Source organism: Leuresthes tenuis, unplaced genomic scaffold, assembly GCF_036924035.1.
Source record: "Leuresthes tenuis unplaced genomic scaffold, fLeuTen1.0.hap1 SCAF_11, whole genome shotgun sequence".
Classification (NCBI taxonomy): domain Eukaryota; kingdom Metazoa; phylum Chordata; class Actinopteri; order Atheriniformes; family Atherinopsidae; genus Leuresthes; species Leuresthes tenuis.
This window is the reverse complement of record NW_027325365.1, coordinates 19,288,292-19,305,741: the sequence shown is the minus strand read 5'-3', so window position 1 is coordinate 19,305,741 and position 17,450 is coordinate 19,288,292. Positions and strand designations below refer to the sequence as shown.

The 17,450-nt window shown below is 40.6% G+C and overlaps 1 protein-coding gene across 4 annotated transcripts in view; it reads right to left on the bottom strand.

The window, feature by feature from the left end:
* Positions 1–17,450, bottom strand: part of LOC140318234 (glutamate receptor 3) — an 85,371-nt gene that overhangs the window by 21,909 nt on the left and 46,012 nt on the right. For all 4 annotated transcript variants that reach the window (XM_072395956.1, XM_072395957.1, XM_072395955.1 and 1 more), the window contains exons 5-10: positions 9,888–9,941; positions 8,958–9,119; positions 8,076–8,243; positions 7,600–7,704; positions 4,958–5,062; positions 1,282–1,488 (exon numbers count right to left, since the gene is read on the bottom strand). In XM_072395956.1, the coding sequence (XP_072252057.1) occupies positions 1,282–1,488; positions 4,958–5,062; positions 7,600–7,704; positions 8,076–8,243; positions 8,958–9,119; positions 9,888–9,941 (801 nt within the window). The remainder of the gene's footprint in view (positions 1–1,281; positions 1,489–4,957; positions 5,063–7,599; positions 7,705–8,075; positions 8,244–8,957; positions 9,120–9,887; positions 9,942–17,450) is intronic.

The following is a 17,450-nucleotide window of genomic DNA, read 5'->3' as shown; positions in this document are numbered from 1 at the left end:
AAGGAGCCACTACGCAAAGGACAATGCTTTGTATTGTTTTATTGTGCCGGGTTTGTCTTTTTGTGTTGAAACTGAGAAAAAAGTTGAATTGAACCAGCACGAGGCAGAGAATGTTTCTTACAAGGTCAAAGTAGGAGCGACACAAATGGAGCCAATAAACACGACTGTTTTCTTTACCCTGTCAACACAACACTGCGTGAGGCTATAACCATTTAATCCTTGTGCAGGGGTAAGCAACGCTCAATCAATGGTGAGGGAAACAAACCAATAAAGACCAGCCTCAGGCTTAACCTTTAAAAGACATCTAAAATCAAATTAATTTACTGGTCAAAAGGTCAAAATGTACAAAACTATTAGCTCCAGCCTACTTGCTGTAAAATTACAGACCTGGAAAGACTTTACTGAGATGTGATGGGAACATCTTTTATTCCACCCTCCATCTGCTGGGAGTGGACTTTTCCCATTTAGAAGATAATTTGGTGGTGATAGCACATCAAACCAAGCAATCTCTAAGGCTGATAGTTAGGATATTGAACATGTGAAGAAGTCTAACCTTCATGCATTTTGCATTTGGCCCTTTTTCAACTATCATGGCATTGGAGAAAGGCGACTGGGTCAAAGAGGAGGGTGGAAGGGGCGCAGGTGTGGGGGATAATTTCAGAATTCTTTGGGTATTGCGAGAGTGCTCTGTCAGATGTAAACCATAGCGTGACCCTCTTTGCTAATGTGAAAGGTTCAACTTTTGTGGAGCACAACACATATGGATCTAGTTGTTTCAAACCACAAACCATCATTTAGCTGTTGATTCTAAAGCACATTTTCTCAGCTGTGAACGTGGCATATTCATCAAACGCATGAAACATTGAACATAATTACACAATCACTTCAAAGGCATACAATGTTTCATTCATCAAAGTGATTACAGTGTGTTTGCCATATGGAGTCATTGTTTTCATGTACCTACCTCTGTTTCGACTGTAAGAGAGAGAGAGCTTTTTAGGCTAAGCAAGAAGGATTAAATGCAGTGAACAGCACTGAGAAATGATTTCATTTTCTCCGTCTCAAGATGATCACCAACTCCCCAATGCTTGAGGCTGCATTTGACAAACTCACTCACAGCTGAGCTTCCTGAGAAAGCGCCAGACTTTGAACTAGGCAAGAGCTGATGAGTTTGCAATGGGTTGGTGATAATCTTAAGACAGAAAAATGAGATCTCCTCTCATGTTGAAGTTCCTTGCAAACTGTCATGTAATCAGCAAAATCGAGACTCCCAGTACTCACCCCATAGACCAGTTCACCCACCATCCCGTTCCACGTCTTGGTCTCAGGGTCTCGGGCTCCGTATTTTCCATCCATTACTATAGACAGTTTGTACTTAATTCCAACATGTTTGGCAATCTCAGATGCTAAATCGACGCAGTAGCCTTCATATCTGTCATTCCCCTCCAGATGCATATAATTTTTCTTGTACATCACATAAGGAGCTTCCTGTTGATTCAAACACACGCTGGTTTATTCACTCTCATGCCCTTTCACAGAATTAGTTTATACAGAAATATGCATACGTGCACTTACATGTGTTCATGCACAAACACATCCATACACACGTGTAAAGTGTTTTGATGACTTCAGAAGACGTCAACATTCATTTTGATTCTTTGTTTTAAGACTTTCTCCACTCCATTCCCCCCCAACTCTAACCCTAACCTAACTCAAGTACTTGCTTAATTCTTAGCCACGTCTTGGAGACTATCCTCCCACATACAACCCCATGGAGGCAATTTGCAGGCAAATAGGACCTATAAAACTGCATGCGACCTCTAGTGGTTAAGAGAGCAATTGCATGTGAAGTGTAAAATGGTGGTCTTGAGGGTAACAGCCATGTTGTTAAATGAATGTATTTTAGCCCTTACCATGATCTTTTTCTAACCTAAAACCAAGCAGTTTTAATTTGCTACCCTAACTGTGAGAAGTTATTGGCTAAACGAGACCAGGAAATGAAAATTTTTTGTCAGAATGTGTTCTGTTTACATGTAACCGGGAACCCGTGGCATCTATGAAGGTAATGTTTCAAGAGTTGTCGTTGGTCATATGTTGGAGCTGTGTGTAACGAACCATCCAATATCCCCAACTCCCCATCCCGTCCCCCTTACTTCTTTATGAGAATGTTTTGGGGGCTCTTATGTGGAAATGCAAGAATGTCTGCCCTATAAACAACTGGCAAAGTAAGCGTAAGCAGGTAGATTTGGTGGTGAGAGTCAATAGACTTTCACTACTGGTTCAAGTCGTTTGGGGCACATTTGCGATTTCATTTTTCATTTACATAAATTTTTTTTTTCTTAAGGTTTGTTGTCTCAGATAGGATGTCTACATAGTTACCCGGACGGAGCGCATGACCCATCCACAGGAGCAGTCCTTGCTTAAGCCAGTTCGAGTTTGCCTGCATCAATTAACTGCATGCCGACCCCTTTCTGTCTGTCCGTACTTTCGTGTCTGCTTTTGGAAGGCTAAACAACAACTTAAAAAAAGTTTTGTTGTAGCTTTTCCTTTCAGTAAATTCAGTGTGTTGAAATTGCTATGAGTCTATCAGCAAAAAGAGCTCACTCTTGAACTTGAACAGTGATTCCATGAGAAGGGAGGTGGCACAACAGAAAGCAAACACCTAATTTAACATGTCATACACACTTTAGTCTCATTTTTCTTTATTTCTCCAAAACAAGCAACGGTTTTCACAACAACATGGCCATGTGATGTGGAAAAATAACTGAAGACCACTGATAATCATGATTCAAGTGGAAACAGCTCTGTGGGACATTACCAAAAACACAAAGCAAGCATTGTTTGTTTACTTTTTCTAAACCTGTGAGGTCTTCCGGTTCCCCTTATTGTTTCCCTTCTGCACTAGCGAGTTATATCTTCTTGTGCAGACATTTTGTGTGTTCTGGCCGACAGTTTGACGTTTGTGGTATGCTTAGGGGCTGTTTTGTTTCCCATAAGCAGACAGAGCTCTGAGTAGGCTCTATCATTGCAGCTGGTTGTTCACTTATTTGGTGTATTAGAGCTGTTAAGAAAAGATCATGGTTTGGCTTAAAATAACTCTTTTACAATATAATGGCTTATATCTAAAAAAGCATACCCAGTGCAGTAGAACGTGATGCCAAGGGTGCTGATTATGTGACAATTTAAGAGTGAAACCAGTCTTTTATAACCTAACTTTAAAGCTATTTAAAGTTAAAGATTTAATTCAAGAGGATTTGCTTTTTGTCCCCATAAGGAGGTTCCTATAATGTGTCAAGACGCCCACACACACACACACACATACTCAAAATGTTATTAGCTGTTACAAACACATACATGCAGCCGTGCTTATACAGATGATGCCCTGCAAATGCACAAATATGCACTGATAAGAGCAGCATGATCATGTGGTCGCACTGCTCTCATCAAGCTATGGCAGCCAGCAGACACCGAGCCTTATGTATCCAACCCATTTTGAGCCCATGGGTGCAACTCTGGGGCATAATGAAAACAGTTTATGGGGAAGGAAAGATAACATTGTTCCATTCAATAGGAGAGAAAAAAATGTCTCTCATTTCTCCAGGAGAACACAGAAGCCCACAGTATGCTGTCATAGGGCTGGGCGGGCAAGGTGTTGGTCAGCTCAGAGGTGGATGGGAAATGGGAATGGGGATGGCTTTCACAAGTAAATGCCAGTGACAGGAGAGGGATCAGAGGGTGCTCTTAGTATCTCAACATATTCAAGCACATTGGACCAATGCGCAGTTAAAGGCCGTTTCATTCCAAAAGAACATAAAAGAAAAATTTTAAAAAAGAGCTGTTACTTGCTATCAAGAATAATGCAAACCAAAAATGTTCTATAACATAAATAATTACAACAGGAGAGCAGGGGCGTGCTTGTGTTCCTCTCCTTTTCAAAACGCTGGTGCAGCTTGTCCTTTCTCATACTGAGCACATCATCATTATCAAACAATAGGACTGCTCAGGAGAGAAGGCATTGTCATTACAGCCACACACAATTAGAGCGCAAGTAGGAGAGCAATGGTTTGTTTGTTCTGTGCTGAATGTATCCCCTCACCTTGGATCCATTGAGCCCCCCCCCCTCCCACATTTGAAATGTGTTTACTTGCTGACTTTATTTCTCATCTAGAGATGTTAATAGTTTCCTCTTGCAATAAGGAAATACTGGTTTATACAAAGAAAATCCAACTGTGTATACATTCCAGAGATACTTGGTTTCCATGGGCTAATGCATGTAGGTTATTATTGCATTATTATACAGTTAAGTTAATGCATTTGCAATGGAAGCCGTCTGGTGAGCCCTTAGTTGGGTAAATACAGTTAAACATGTTGTTTGTTTATCTTAATGCAGTCTGGGGAAAAGTAGGGAAAATGATCTTCTAAAGGTCTGAAGGATATTATGTATACTTCAACACAGAACACACGGAGGAGCAATACAAAAGAGTCTGAAGAAGGGATAACAAGGAAAATGTGATCACCTCCTCCAAAATTTATTTTGCTTTGCCCAGCTTGTAAAACCATTACAGGATCATTCTCCAGTCATTCTGAAGCCAGTCTGTCCCAAGTGTCATTGAACATTTACTTGATGAGGACAGACAGGTCTACTTACGTATGCGTTTGTATGCTTTTTGTTATTGATGGGGTTAACCATTATAACTTATACCATTTATTGTGATGTCACTGCTACGACAGGCCACTGAAATATGGAAAATCAAAATGCTTTGACACCCACACGGATACAGTTGAAACACTCCCCCGTTTGGACCGACTGTTTCAACATGTAGTGAGTGGATGGAAAGCAACACAAAAAAGATGTGGTTCTACCCGCCCAGGACAGAATGTATCACTCATTAGAATCAACACCATGACCTTGAGTGGCAGAATACGTGACACATTTAAAACTGCACGGAAAGTGTACCATAATAGTAGTGACCACAATGGTTCGGTTTTCCACTGAGGAGTTGTTGGAGACCTGCGGGTCCATAATATTTACAAATCGCGAGTACTCGTTCCAGTACCCAATCTGCAAAAAAGGAAAAAAGAAGTTAGCGATGGATTCCAACACACTAGCAAGAATAAAAGAGAGCATGTAGAAAGGACAAATCATACTCGGGACTGCAGTGATGCAGACTTATTAAACAATGCTGCATTTCCCAGAGGCCTGCTGCCTCTGCCTTGAGGTTCAACTAAAATAGCAACAAATGAGCAGAGTTCTAATGTGGACTGGACAAACAAATATGTTCCCCTGTAATACAAGCATCCAGTTGTCGTTTCCTCACTGAAAATGTAGTTAAATGTCACAAATATAAATATACTTTTGGGGGTTATGTTTGTGTGAAGCTGAATTGCCCCTGTGCAATATTTGAGCATATGGCTAACAACTCAGACCCCTCCCACCGTCAGCTTGCCAGGTTTTTTGTTAAATTATTGATATTCAGACCTGTGAACTGTGTATGTAATTAATAATTAAGTATAATATTCCAGTGGCTGCACGTTTTCTCCTGCGCAATCCTGCCATTGCATTTATTCTGTATTCTGCTGTACAGATGCTTAAGTCAAACCACTGTCAAGTGTTTGTTTGCCCATCTGAAGTAATGGCTTCTCTGGCTCACGATGAAACATGTTGCACATGTTGTTGCCAAAAGTCTAACTGTTGCTGGCTAACAGTTTCCCCTTCACATCTGCTCTGCATTTATTTAGCCTCAGATCTTTTCGTGATTGGGGCAAACAGGTGTACAACAGTGCACTAAGTTTAAATACCAAGAGGAGGTGCTAGAAAGCAGCAAACCTTTCAAGCTTGGGCTCCAAATTATGGTTACAGTTGTGCAAGTAGTTAGAGTGCTTGTCAAGATGGGGGAATGCTTTTAATAGTATTTCTTCCCCCAACTCTTGTCTGACAGTGATATCTGAGAGGTGCTGGTTGTGGGACAGGACTGCTGGGACCTGTGTCATGAAGTGCTGCTCCAAAGGCAACGTCCTGATCTCACCCCAGGCAGCTGGGACAGATATCAGCCCATACATCACTCCTGACAGTCACAGCTAAGAAGACTCATCCTCTAGCTGTCACTGTGGTGGCTGGGGCTGCAGGTCCTGACAAAGTGTTGCCCGTCTTGTCTCATCTTCCTTTGCTCCCTCACTCTCTCCCACTGACCTCCTTTATCCCACACTCACCATCCATCTCCCTGCTCTCCCCTCCTCTGGTCGGCTGTGTGGGGATGACTGTGAGGGCTATGCAATGCTAATTGAAGTGCAGGCTTTAGACGCCTGGGAGGCAGGCAGCATGATCACACATCATATCGGATTGAGCACACACTTATCCAGCTAAAGAGAAATTCACAGCTGTCTCTTGGAACTACGTGAGGTTATGAAATAAAACCAGAGGTCATCATATGGTACTGCTTATGATGTGAGTGTTCCACTGGGAATTACCATTTTGAAGAAGAGCCAGAGGAATTCTTGGATACCCTTTACAGTAATTGGTTATTGGAATGGTAATTACTGTCAGTAGAAGACTAAATTCATATCTGCACTATCCCAGGGCAACAAAAAAAGTCTTTTTTTCATAGGAAACTTTTGGCAATCAGATTGCAGGCTCTATGTGATTTGTGGACATTGTAACGCTTGGTTTTGGATTATGAGTACTGCTACCTAACAGAGATAGAGATCAGCAATCAGCATTACTCTGGGCTGACCTCTGGACCCACATACAAGCTGTTTCGGCCACTGTTATGTTTATTTTCTTTGTTGAATTCTTGCAAGATTTGAAATCTCATGACCCATGCTTCAAGATGTCCATTTAAGGCCAGACAGTAGTTTAGACTAGGGGCTTTTAAGTACCAAACCAACGTCAAAAGCCGGCCGTGATGGCAGGACACCCTGCTGTGTCTCCTCATGTCTCCTCACACCACAAAGACGACCTCCAGCAGCTAACTACAAAACACAACTTCTGTGCAAGAAGGCTAAACTTTGCAGTATAGAATATATACTTTTATCAATAGGGTGAAAAGTTTGAACAAAACAATGTTTTTTCAGGTCAAGTCAACTCAGGTCATTATTGGTTCAGTTTTTAGTATCGAGCAGTTCTTCTATCTTAGTTCTCTCTCATTTAGGTGCATTGAAGACATTTTGCCTCAAAAGCCAGCATTTCAGTTTAAACTACCACATTTTATCCATTGTTTTATATATGTATGCTTATATTTATTTTATTTATTAAGCATTTAATTTTTATGCATGGGAAATAACACAGTTAATGTTACATTAACATACCATAGTTCATTGGTTAGCTAAACAGCCAATCAGTGTGATCTCTCTTACTGATAGACCAAAAAGGCATCAACAGTGTCCAACAGAAAAGACATAAACAATAAACAACTCTAATTTCATTGGGCAACCACAAGAGTCTCCTCCTGCTAGACATGGCACAGAAAGCAGCTGGCACTTTGTACAAGCATCCTTTTAATAAAAAGTCTATGTTAACACAAGGGTGTGAAATCCTTCATTAGTTTAATAAATAGTGTCAAATGCTTTTTAGTGACAGTTGAGAGCGATTAAAAGTCTTACCTTCCTTGGCCCACCTGTTTTCATCTCATAAACATCTATCGTGTAATTGGTCCTGCGGCCATAGTTGTCAAATTGGATGTTCCCAGTCATACCCTGCACTTGAACCTGATGGACAGACAGACATAAAGACACAGGGGAATGTGTGACAGCCATCATTTTGCATATATAGCTGGAATGAAGGCGCTCCTGTCCACTGAGTTACTGGAGTGCACTCAGTCTGTTAATCAAGTGATGAACTGGATACGCTTTAATAAAAGATGTAGTTTTATGGTAATGAGGGCCTGGATTTGAGTGAGCTCTATGCAGAGATATCTGGAGGCAGAGAGTGGAGAATAGCTCTGCACTCACCCCCCCCCCCCCCCCCCCCTTCTCTCTGTCACTTTCCATCTTTATCTCACTCACTTGCTATCTCTGCTTCACTTCTCCCAGCCTTTTCTATGGGTTTCAACTTGCCACTCCCTCCCATCACTCCTCACCGTTTTCAGAGCTCTCTCGATGTCTATGCCCTGGCTCCAAGGTACAGCTGGGTTGGCTAGACAGTCTCCGGCGCTGCCTCGACGGGAGACATCCACACGTTGGCGCCGCAGGTATCTGAAGGCCTCGGCTATCACCAGGATGGCATCGTGGGTCAAGGCTGAAGTGTACTGTGCAAAAACAGAACAGGAAACAGACACAGTGAGAAAAAGACAAATCGTTTGAGGCAAAAGAGAAAAATGAGATTATTATTTTTGTCATAAAGCTGTCAAATTGAGAGCATCGAGGAGGAAGCAAGGCAGTGCATGTGTTGCTGTCCTTCCATTGCGTCTCAGTGCCTGCAGGTCATGTCATTGCTAGTAAGGTGGATGTACAATTTGACACTTTGCTTATAACAACCCTAATATTATTACACAGATTTGACTAAATAAAGCAGGTCTTGTCTTAGGGTCAGGACCTTTTGCAAAACTTTAGTGCCGAGTTGGGGAGTAAATAATGAAATTGAGCATGATTTTATCTCTCATACACTTCCTCTCCAACTTCTCTTGACCTTTTAACCACTCAGGGTTGAGCCACTTGTTTGTTGACCACCCCACCATAGGAAAATCTAATTAAATGGCATTCAAAATCCATTTATTCTTTGATCATTGTTTAATTAGATGTAAATTGAAGCTGCATTATAACCTTGGCACACACTGCCTATCAATATATTGATTGCTCGGAGAGATGCAAAGCAATGACAGCACAGGAAGCAAAGGGTGGGAGGATGAGAGAATGACAAAGGCAAACAGGGGACAAGAGGAGAAGAACTGATTGAGAGAACTTCAGAAGGTTTAATTGCTGCATTCTACAGGTATAGTATAAGGCCTTGCAAAGCCTGGTACCTTCAGAGGAGCGTTTCGAGCTTCTGGGAATTCTCTTTCATCTAGCCGCTCCCAGCGCTGCATGAACTGCTGCACAACTGTGTTTTCGGGGTTGACTATCTGAAACCCTGAAATGTTGGCTCCACCAGCGAAGACTTTGTCCAGGCTCACGTTCGAAAATCCCTGAGGTGACACAAAGGGGAAATGGGGGGCATAAGATAAGCTGTTTTTTCTTGAAGGATAAATAATTTAACCTGGGGCAAAGCACCACAAAAAATATTTGCACAAATACAGGGACTGTTCTAATATGCTTCGACAAATGTTTCTCTTCACGCTTTGTGGCATAACCTGAATTTATTTTCAGATGAACATCCAGCCAAAGTTTGGGTTGCATCTTGTAACAACAACATAATCTACTTGAACCGGTCAGCTTGGTTTCATTCCCAAAACTAACAGCTTCAAATCCATTTAGATTTACCTCAGAGCCATGACAATTTCTCTTACGGTCAAATACATTTTTTTTAAGAGCAGCATTGTTGTCGTGGTGTGCGAGGACACATTTCTGACTGTTGCATAATCACATCCTCTGAGACCAGAGAAACAACAGCAGGAGATCAGCAAATTAGAGCAGTGCTAGTCTTCAATTTATAACCCTCACACAACGCTAACATCAAGACTAGAAACATGGCTATCCTCTAAAGATGGTTAAAATGGTCTTTTTTTGTCTAGCTCTTAGAGCTAAAATATGAGCATGTTCATTTAAAATATGCAGTGTAAAATGACTACAGGAAGGTGATTTGCAAAGAATGAGCAAAAAAATAAAAAAGTATACCTGCCATTTTTTCTTATTTCATACAAAAATACATAATCCACCTTTTGTGCATGTGCATTTGTCACACGCAGCAAAAAGCAGCCTCCGTTCCCTCTCAGGGAGGCAACACAATTACTCACCAGATTGGCCAGAATGTAGTGGTAACCACGACTGTTCTTCCCAAGGGTCACAACCTATGAGAGAAAAATATCAATACCGTAAACCACCCATGAGATGAAAGCTAAGAGTCACGGCTAATGTAAGTGGCTGCAACAATCTCTGTAAATGCAGTGACAACCTGCAAGCACGCAGGATGTCATGGTAATTTAAACAAAGCAAAGTCTTGTAATGGAATAACAGGAGGGGGGGTTATTCCATCTCAAATGATAATGAGAGAGAAACAGGAATAATGTGGAACAGCCTTAAATATTCTGCTCCCTCTGAAGTCACCTTCAGTTCAGGTATGAGTCCTCCACAAGTGCTGGACTAAAGGTAGAAATTGGAATTTATTTCAGAGGAATTTATAGTCACACATTGAGATGTAGATCTCCCTGTGCTTTGAAAGTATCACACCTTTGGAGCAGTACAGCATGTTTCAACCCACGCAGCTTGTCTGAAAATAGTAAGTGGTTGTTCTAGGCCATTTCATCACTGTGATATAAACCATATGCCACCTTTTATTCTAGATTTTCTTCTTCATTTTGGTCTGCAGAGGAATCCAGTAGCAAAATGCTAAACTGTCCTGGCTTTCTGTGTATTACATTCTGAACAGGGTTTTCGACTTGGCTTTGTGAGGTCTGTTGTTTATGAGTTTGCTGTCTGCTGCAGATGGACTTCTGAGTGGCTGCCATGCAGAAACCTGTCAACCATGTCTCGCTTTTCATCTGCGCTCTACAAACACAGCAACACAAGTTTACAGCAAAATCAACATGTTTGCACATGTTCTGGCTCTGGCACTGTCACAAAAACAAACCGTCAGTTCATAATTTGTTTGTGTGTGCGTATTGGGCTGGGGACGTTAGATATTTGTTATCTTGGAATCGTTTACGACAGTCCAGCCGTAAAAGAGAGTGATGAAAACTTTCGTATCCTCACATCTCAGGGTGCAAAAATCTTGTTTCACTCATTTCAGCAGCAATTACAACATTCAATTTTGCTTTGCAAATTTACTCAACACCCTCATAGATAAAATAAACCACTCTCTCCCTTTCTAAAGACATGAGGTTGTCATAATGGTGATTGTCGGTTGTTAACGAAGAAGAAGTTTTATAAAGAACAGCCCATGAGGGATCACAACCACGCAAAGAATTCCAATCATGCTATCTGGATGGGTCAGCATTCTCTGACAGCTTCCCCATCACGTTTTAAAGCTCTAACAAAGCACGATGTCAGACAGACGGGGAAAAAAAGAAAGGAGCTGAAATGAAAACAGAGGAAACGAGTCAATTCTAATGCAGAAATACCAGAAATTTGCTTTCAAAATCCACAAGTCTGATTTTAATGATTAAGTGACAAAAAGCATCATGAAAATAAATTTCTGTAACACTTTTATTTGAGTAATCTAAAGGTAAGACAGTCAAGTAATTCCTCACGAGGCTATATTTCTGGACTGGAAACACTGCCGTATTTTCTTGGGCGAAAAACCCCCATGGCTCCACACTCCTTCACCGTGTGCTAACCTTGACCTCATCCGTAAGCCTCCTAACACCTGCCCTGGAGCTGGGCAGAGAAAAACCTTGCCACCTGCTTGCAGCCTGCAGCCCACAGCCAGCCTGGCAAAAGCTACAAGCAGCAACCTTGGATGGAGCACAGCAAGACACTGATGACACAGAGATATACAGAACCTCCAGGCAGAACACACTAACCTTTCCCATGAACCTTTTTTATGAAGCAGGCAAAAGCCCCAACTCCTACTCAGATGGGCAGATTTCATTATTCTTTGTTGTGATGTACAACTGACAATCTCAACTTCAACTTATTTCAGTAATGACGTAGCCTTAACAGACATAATATGTACTCAGCTTATTTGTGTGCAGCTGTTATGTTGCCGTTTTATTTGCTACATTTAGGCCAAATCCCAATTCCTCCTCTTGGTCCTACGCCTCCATTTTCAGACATAGACTTAGCAAGCAAGTCTCATCAGTGGAGCTGTAGCTGAACAGCTTACAATACAAATGAGTAACAACATTTTAACAAGTGGGCTTTAGAGGTCTTTTTGTTGTTTCATTAAAGTGAGAGCTAGTTCTACCCCTGCCTTCACCCTTTATGCTATTCTTAGCTTAATATATAAAAAACAGATTTATCATCACAGCTGTTTCTCTACATAAATTTTTGCAAAACTTTGCTTATTTTGCAAGTCACATTCAGCTATAAATCAACATTTACTAACAACACAGATTATTCATTTGCATTAGCTTTCAAAAGTTATTCAAACACATTGGATCATCAACATTCTCCATCATCCTATTGTTCATCTCCCTTGGGATTGCTGTTGCTTCCACACTTCCACACATGCTCACTAAAAAGCAGTTCCTCTTTTTCCTACAGTGTTATTCCTGCACATCGATCCAGTAGCTGGCTACACTGCCTTTTGTTCCGCAGCTTGAGGAGATGGTGCAGTTTGCAAGCTGGAGTTTCCTTTAAAGTCTGATGGGGACAGACAACTAGGATGACCTTGACGTCACCCTCATCCACTCTCTGCATGCTTTTAGCCCCACCAGACAGACACAAAGCGCTGAATGTAAAACTACAGCCTCACATTTTTAATAAACGATTTCCACAAAGTATGACCTTTCCACTGGAGAGCCTGCCACAACACAGGAAGAGGCAGACAGAAAATAATTCCCAAGAGCTTTTAAATATCACTAAAGCATATGAAAGATGAGCAAATAATGATGCAATTATTTTTAGCCTCCAACTGAACTAGCAAAACTCAGAAACCAAAACACACCAATTCCAAACTAAATTGTAGAAGGGAACTTTTTTTGTGTTAAGGCTTCATTTAATTTCATGTTGTAGTAGATGGTTGATTGTTAGTAGGTGGCTCGGAAATGTATATAAAACAACAAAATAGTCGTGAGCAGAAATGAGGGGGGAAGAAATTCGGCAGGGCACAGTCTCCATGGCAACTTGATCAGATCATGATAAAAGCATGGCTGTAGGAAAAACACAGAACAGCAAACTCTGCATTATCGCTTTTTTTTTAGGTTTGTTCTGAAGATTATCTGCACCAGTTTTGATGGCAGAAATTGTGACCTGTGAAGAAAACAGGAAACTGTTGTAGAGAAGCGATTATGTTGCATCAACTAAGTTGACATGGCTCTGCCTTGGGACCTCTCATGGCATGACAGAGCTGATGATTTACATTTTAAGGGCCAGAATATAACAATTGTCAGGCAAAATACATTACAGCTTATCTAAGTGCCACTAGTGGCTGATGGCTCTAATTTTTAAACAAGAGACCCGATTCAACGTACTGAGTTCTGTTTTGATAGACTGAAGCGCTGCTTAGATTTGTAATTTTGATTGGCTGTGAATGACAAGTGCTTATAAAAATCTAATTTTCCACAGAATTTGTTTTTATCAAAATTGGTGCAAAGATCGTCCTTGAAAATTATATGAAGACTGGAAAAATTGAGTGGTATATGAAACTAATAATGTTATCCATAAAACTCAGCGTGACTCAGGGAATTTCAACAGTAGAAAAAGGATGATTATTTCTGGTTATTTATTTTTTTTTACCAGAAGGTCCAACTGGGATCAAATATGTATTTTGCAAGAGAGACTTTGAAACAGTCAATTTCTAATCTATGATGGGAGTCACAGACTGCAGTACCTACCAATTTAACAGTAGGCATTTGTAGGTACTGGACAATCTAGCTCTAAATACAAAAGAAGAGGAGCCAGCTCACCAGCTAATGCAGGTAACTTCAGCATGATAGTGAGCAAAGCAGTAGACAATTTAATAAGTTGGCAGCCTCAGAATGATGGTTCCTAGCCTCTCCATGCTAGTGCACAGCAAAGGAAGTATCTAATCCAATGGGTCACCAGATAAGAAATGCTAGTTGTTAGCCTCTCCATGCTAATGCACAGCCAAAAAATAGATGATCCCATGAGTAGCAGTGTTGGATTCACAAGTTACCGTCCAAATTGAGTATTTGCCCTCTGATTTGCCCCATCCGGCGTCTCAGCTAACAGAGCCAGTCCATCCCCGGCCAGATCGGCAACTACCTCCATCAGTAAAGCTTTCTGCTACAAGAAGTAGTAGAAGGTCAGTGCTCTTATTTTTTGGCCATTTTACTTAGCGATTCACTAGTATCTACTTTTTTCAGTCTTGCCCTTGACCTTTTTGTAGATTTTTACCAATTTTCAAAATGTACCTACTGATAAGCTGCAGCTCAATATTTGATCTAGAAAATGATGCTCCACTAATCCAAATATTAGTCAGCTGGGTGGTTAATCCAAGGCTGTAAACTATGTGCACAGAAAATTAATTCAAGATCATCTACATGATTATTTTTTGAATAGTTATGAAAAGAAATATTTTCTAATTTATCAAGTTCTATTTTGAAATATAAAAAACAATACAGGAAAACAAACAACATAAACTCTCTTGTCTCTAAAAGTTGGTTGGTTGGTTGATCAAACAGAAAGTAATTTGCAGTGATTACAGATAACTGGTAACAGCCAACAGCAGTTTGGTTGACTCACAAAACAAATGCCGACTCAATTTGTAAATGCTGCATGGATCCTGTTTGTGATTTGTGAATTTTTTAGGAGGTCATTGTCACAACAGACTCAACCCTTTAAATACTAACGGCAAGTATGAAACATATTTCAATTATTAATCCAGTGTTCATGACAAGATGTGCTGAATGCTAGATATGTTTTTGTTTTTGCAGTCAGATATTAAAATGTCCCACTTAACACAGTGGGAGACTAGGGTGAATTTGATCTTTTACGTGCTTTTGATGTAAAAGGGCTTTCCTCTCTTAGGTCCCCATTTTTACTTCAAGGCTCTTGTAGAGGTACATTTGGAGGAGCACTCTCTAATTTACAGACTGTGGCTGAGATGCTGTTCCTGGCAGCAGTCATATGTCCCAGAAGAGAGTGGCAGAAGTATTAGCCTTCCATATTCAGATGATGATGTCTTTGAAATCGCTCTGGGATACAAGAGCTTTTGGAGACATGATATTTTGAGAGGAAGGAATCGCTGACATTGCAGCTCATGTTTGTGTGTCAAAACTGCATTTTAAGATAGCCTATCTTTTTTTTACTGGAAATGATCGTGGCAGTTTTGCACGATTGATAAGGTGATGAGGATTTCTTCATGCAGCTCAGTACTGTCAGTCTCTCATTCAGTTGTTGAGTCAGCAGGTCACATTCTTTTTAATGATAACACTTTAATCCCATTTAATTCTATAATCGCAGCTAGTAAATGGTGCTCAAAAGCCACGGTTGGTGCCAGGGATTTGAAAGCACTATGTATCTCCACCTTATACCCAGCAGGAAGGATTCATCCATGATTCTGTGAAACCCTCTTCGAGGTAAACCGGGGACAGTAAGCTGATGTTGAGTACCTTTACTTTCACTGGAGACATTAGCTCACTATCGTCCTCTTTTCCTTCTCTATATTTTTTCAAGCCAATTGAGCGGCTTGCCAAGTAGCAAGACTTCAAAACAGATTGAAAGTAATCATGGTGCCTTATTTTGTGGTGGATTTTGTGTTCTCTAAGAAATAAGACACTGCCAGAGTACATTAATCTAGATTTTATTTTACTTTTTAATACCTTTGTTTCCACCTGTGTTTGCAACACAATATGTCAACCTTGAGTTCACAGAATGCTGATACTGCTCCCTGTTCTCCCTGTGTCATCCACAACATTGATTAAAGGCATAGTTTTTATTGCTGACATTTCTTATCTGCTGCAGTAAATCTACTGTCCATTCTCTCCCTCTCCCGTGACTTCTTATCTTCCGTGGTCAGATTTCCTTCCATTTCTTAAATTTGATATCACGCAAAGATTTCAGACCTGTATCACATCCAACTGTGGATATTCTCATTGTTCTCCATTCAGGAGCAAAAAGAAAGATATGGACAACCTCCAGTTCTACACAGGGAGGCAATATGACCACTGTTAATGCCTCTACAGGCATCAGAATTTTGTTCTAACAAATCCCCAGATGCATCTCTTCTTCCTCACGCTCTTGCTCTTAATCCAGTTCACGTCTTATTGTCTTTTCCCCAGCATGTGGCTGACGGAGAGCTCATTGCCAGCCTGTCTTTGAACAGCTTGCTTGCCCTGGGCCTAGCCCAGTCTTTGCTTCTTTTTTTTTTCTTCCTCTTTTCTTCTCCTTCTCTTTACAGTAGTCATGAGCAGGTTGTTGCACCTGAGCAGACTGAGCAACACAGGAATCCCATGAGGAAAAAGGGCCAGTGAGGGCCATCTAAACGAATATAAGCAGGCTCATAGATGCATCAGATTAGACTTGACAATACAGAGGATCAAACACACATGTGAGCTAAAGGCCACATCGCTGGATCTAGAATACATATACCCATGATTAAAAATCATCATTATGACAGGTAGTGGCAGTACCAAGATGATTAACTTCTACTCAATTACATTTAGTGTTTACAGCCCTTCTTTAATGCCACAAACATTCTCATCAACATATAATATCATGGACCTATGGTTCAATGAAACTCATTGATTGAATATGTTTGAGCGAGCAAAGCAGGGCAGAGGCTCTCCAAGTTATGTTCTAAGGGAAGTATTGCCACAGGGTTGATTTATCTGCAGTGCAGTATTGATGGAGGACTCCTATGGGCCGTAAATCCTGTGCAGTTGTTACAGCATAAATGATAATGGCCCTAGCGTAGCATTCTCCTCAGTATCTCAAAACAAATTTGCAGGGAAGTTCACTCTGCTCTTAAACAAAACTTGGCCTGATGCAGCAGTATGCAAATCCACACTTAGTGTTTTGTAACATCATGTCCAACTAAAAATGAAGCCAATCCGAGTGACATATGGCAGGACGTGCTCTGACTGGAGAAGAGGCACATTCAGTGTTCTGTGTTCGTGATGTGTGATGAACTCTTCGACATCTGCAGGGGCTGAGATAAGGACAAAAACAGCTGATTCCTATTTTGATCAATCTACAATTTGATTATCACCATTTAACCAAAAATATAAAAACTACTGCCCTACACCTCTATGCAGCGTTTCAGTTTAAATCCCTGTTTGTCCAAACTAATAATATAACGTTGAAGGATTTAGATAAAAGGTATTGAGTGTATTCATATTTGTCCAATAAAGCTGTTATACAAACAACGTAAATTATAGCTATGACACTAGTCAGTGTTTAAAAAATGGATGTTGCTTTAAAGAAGTTTCTAAAATGTGGATGCCTCGCATAAATTTTCAACTCGGCGGGACAGACGATTTATGTGCGCAATTACTGCAGTTTCAAGATTAGTGTTGCTTATTCAGTGTCCAATGAAATAGGAAATATAGTCACAAAACTTGTTATGCTGGGTAACGGCCAGACAGATGTTTCTGCATGACATAATGATGTCAAAGTGAAAAAACCCTTTCATCTTTTGAGTATAACATGACATCATTATCATTGTTTTATCCTATTTTCTCTTCTTTTCTGATAATAAGCCTTTACAACTTGGTTTTTGGCAAAAATCATGATTG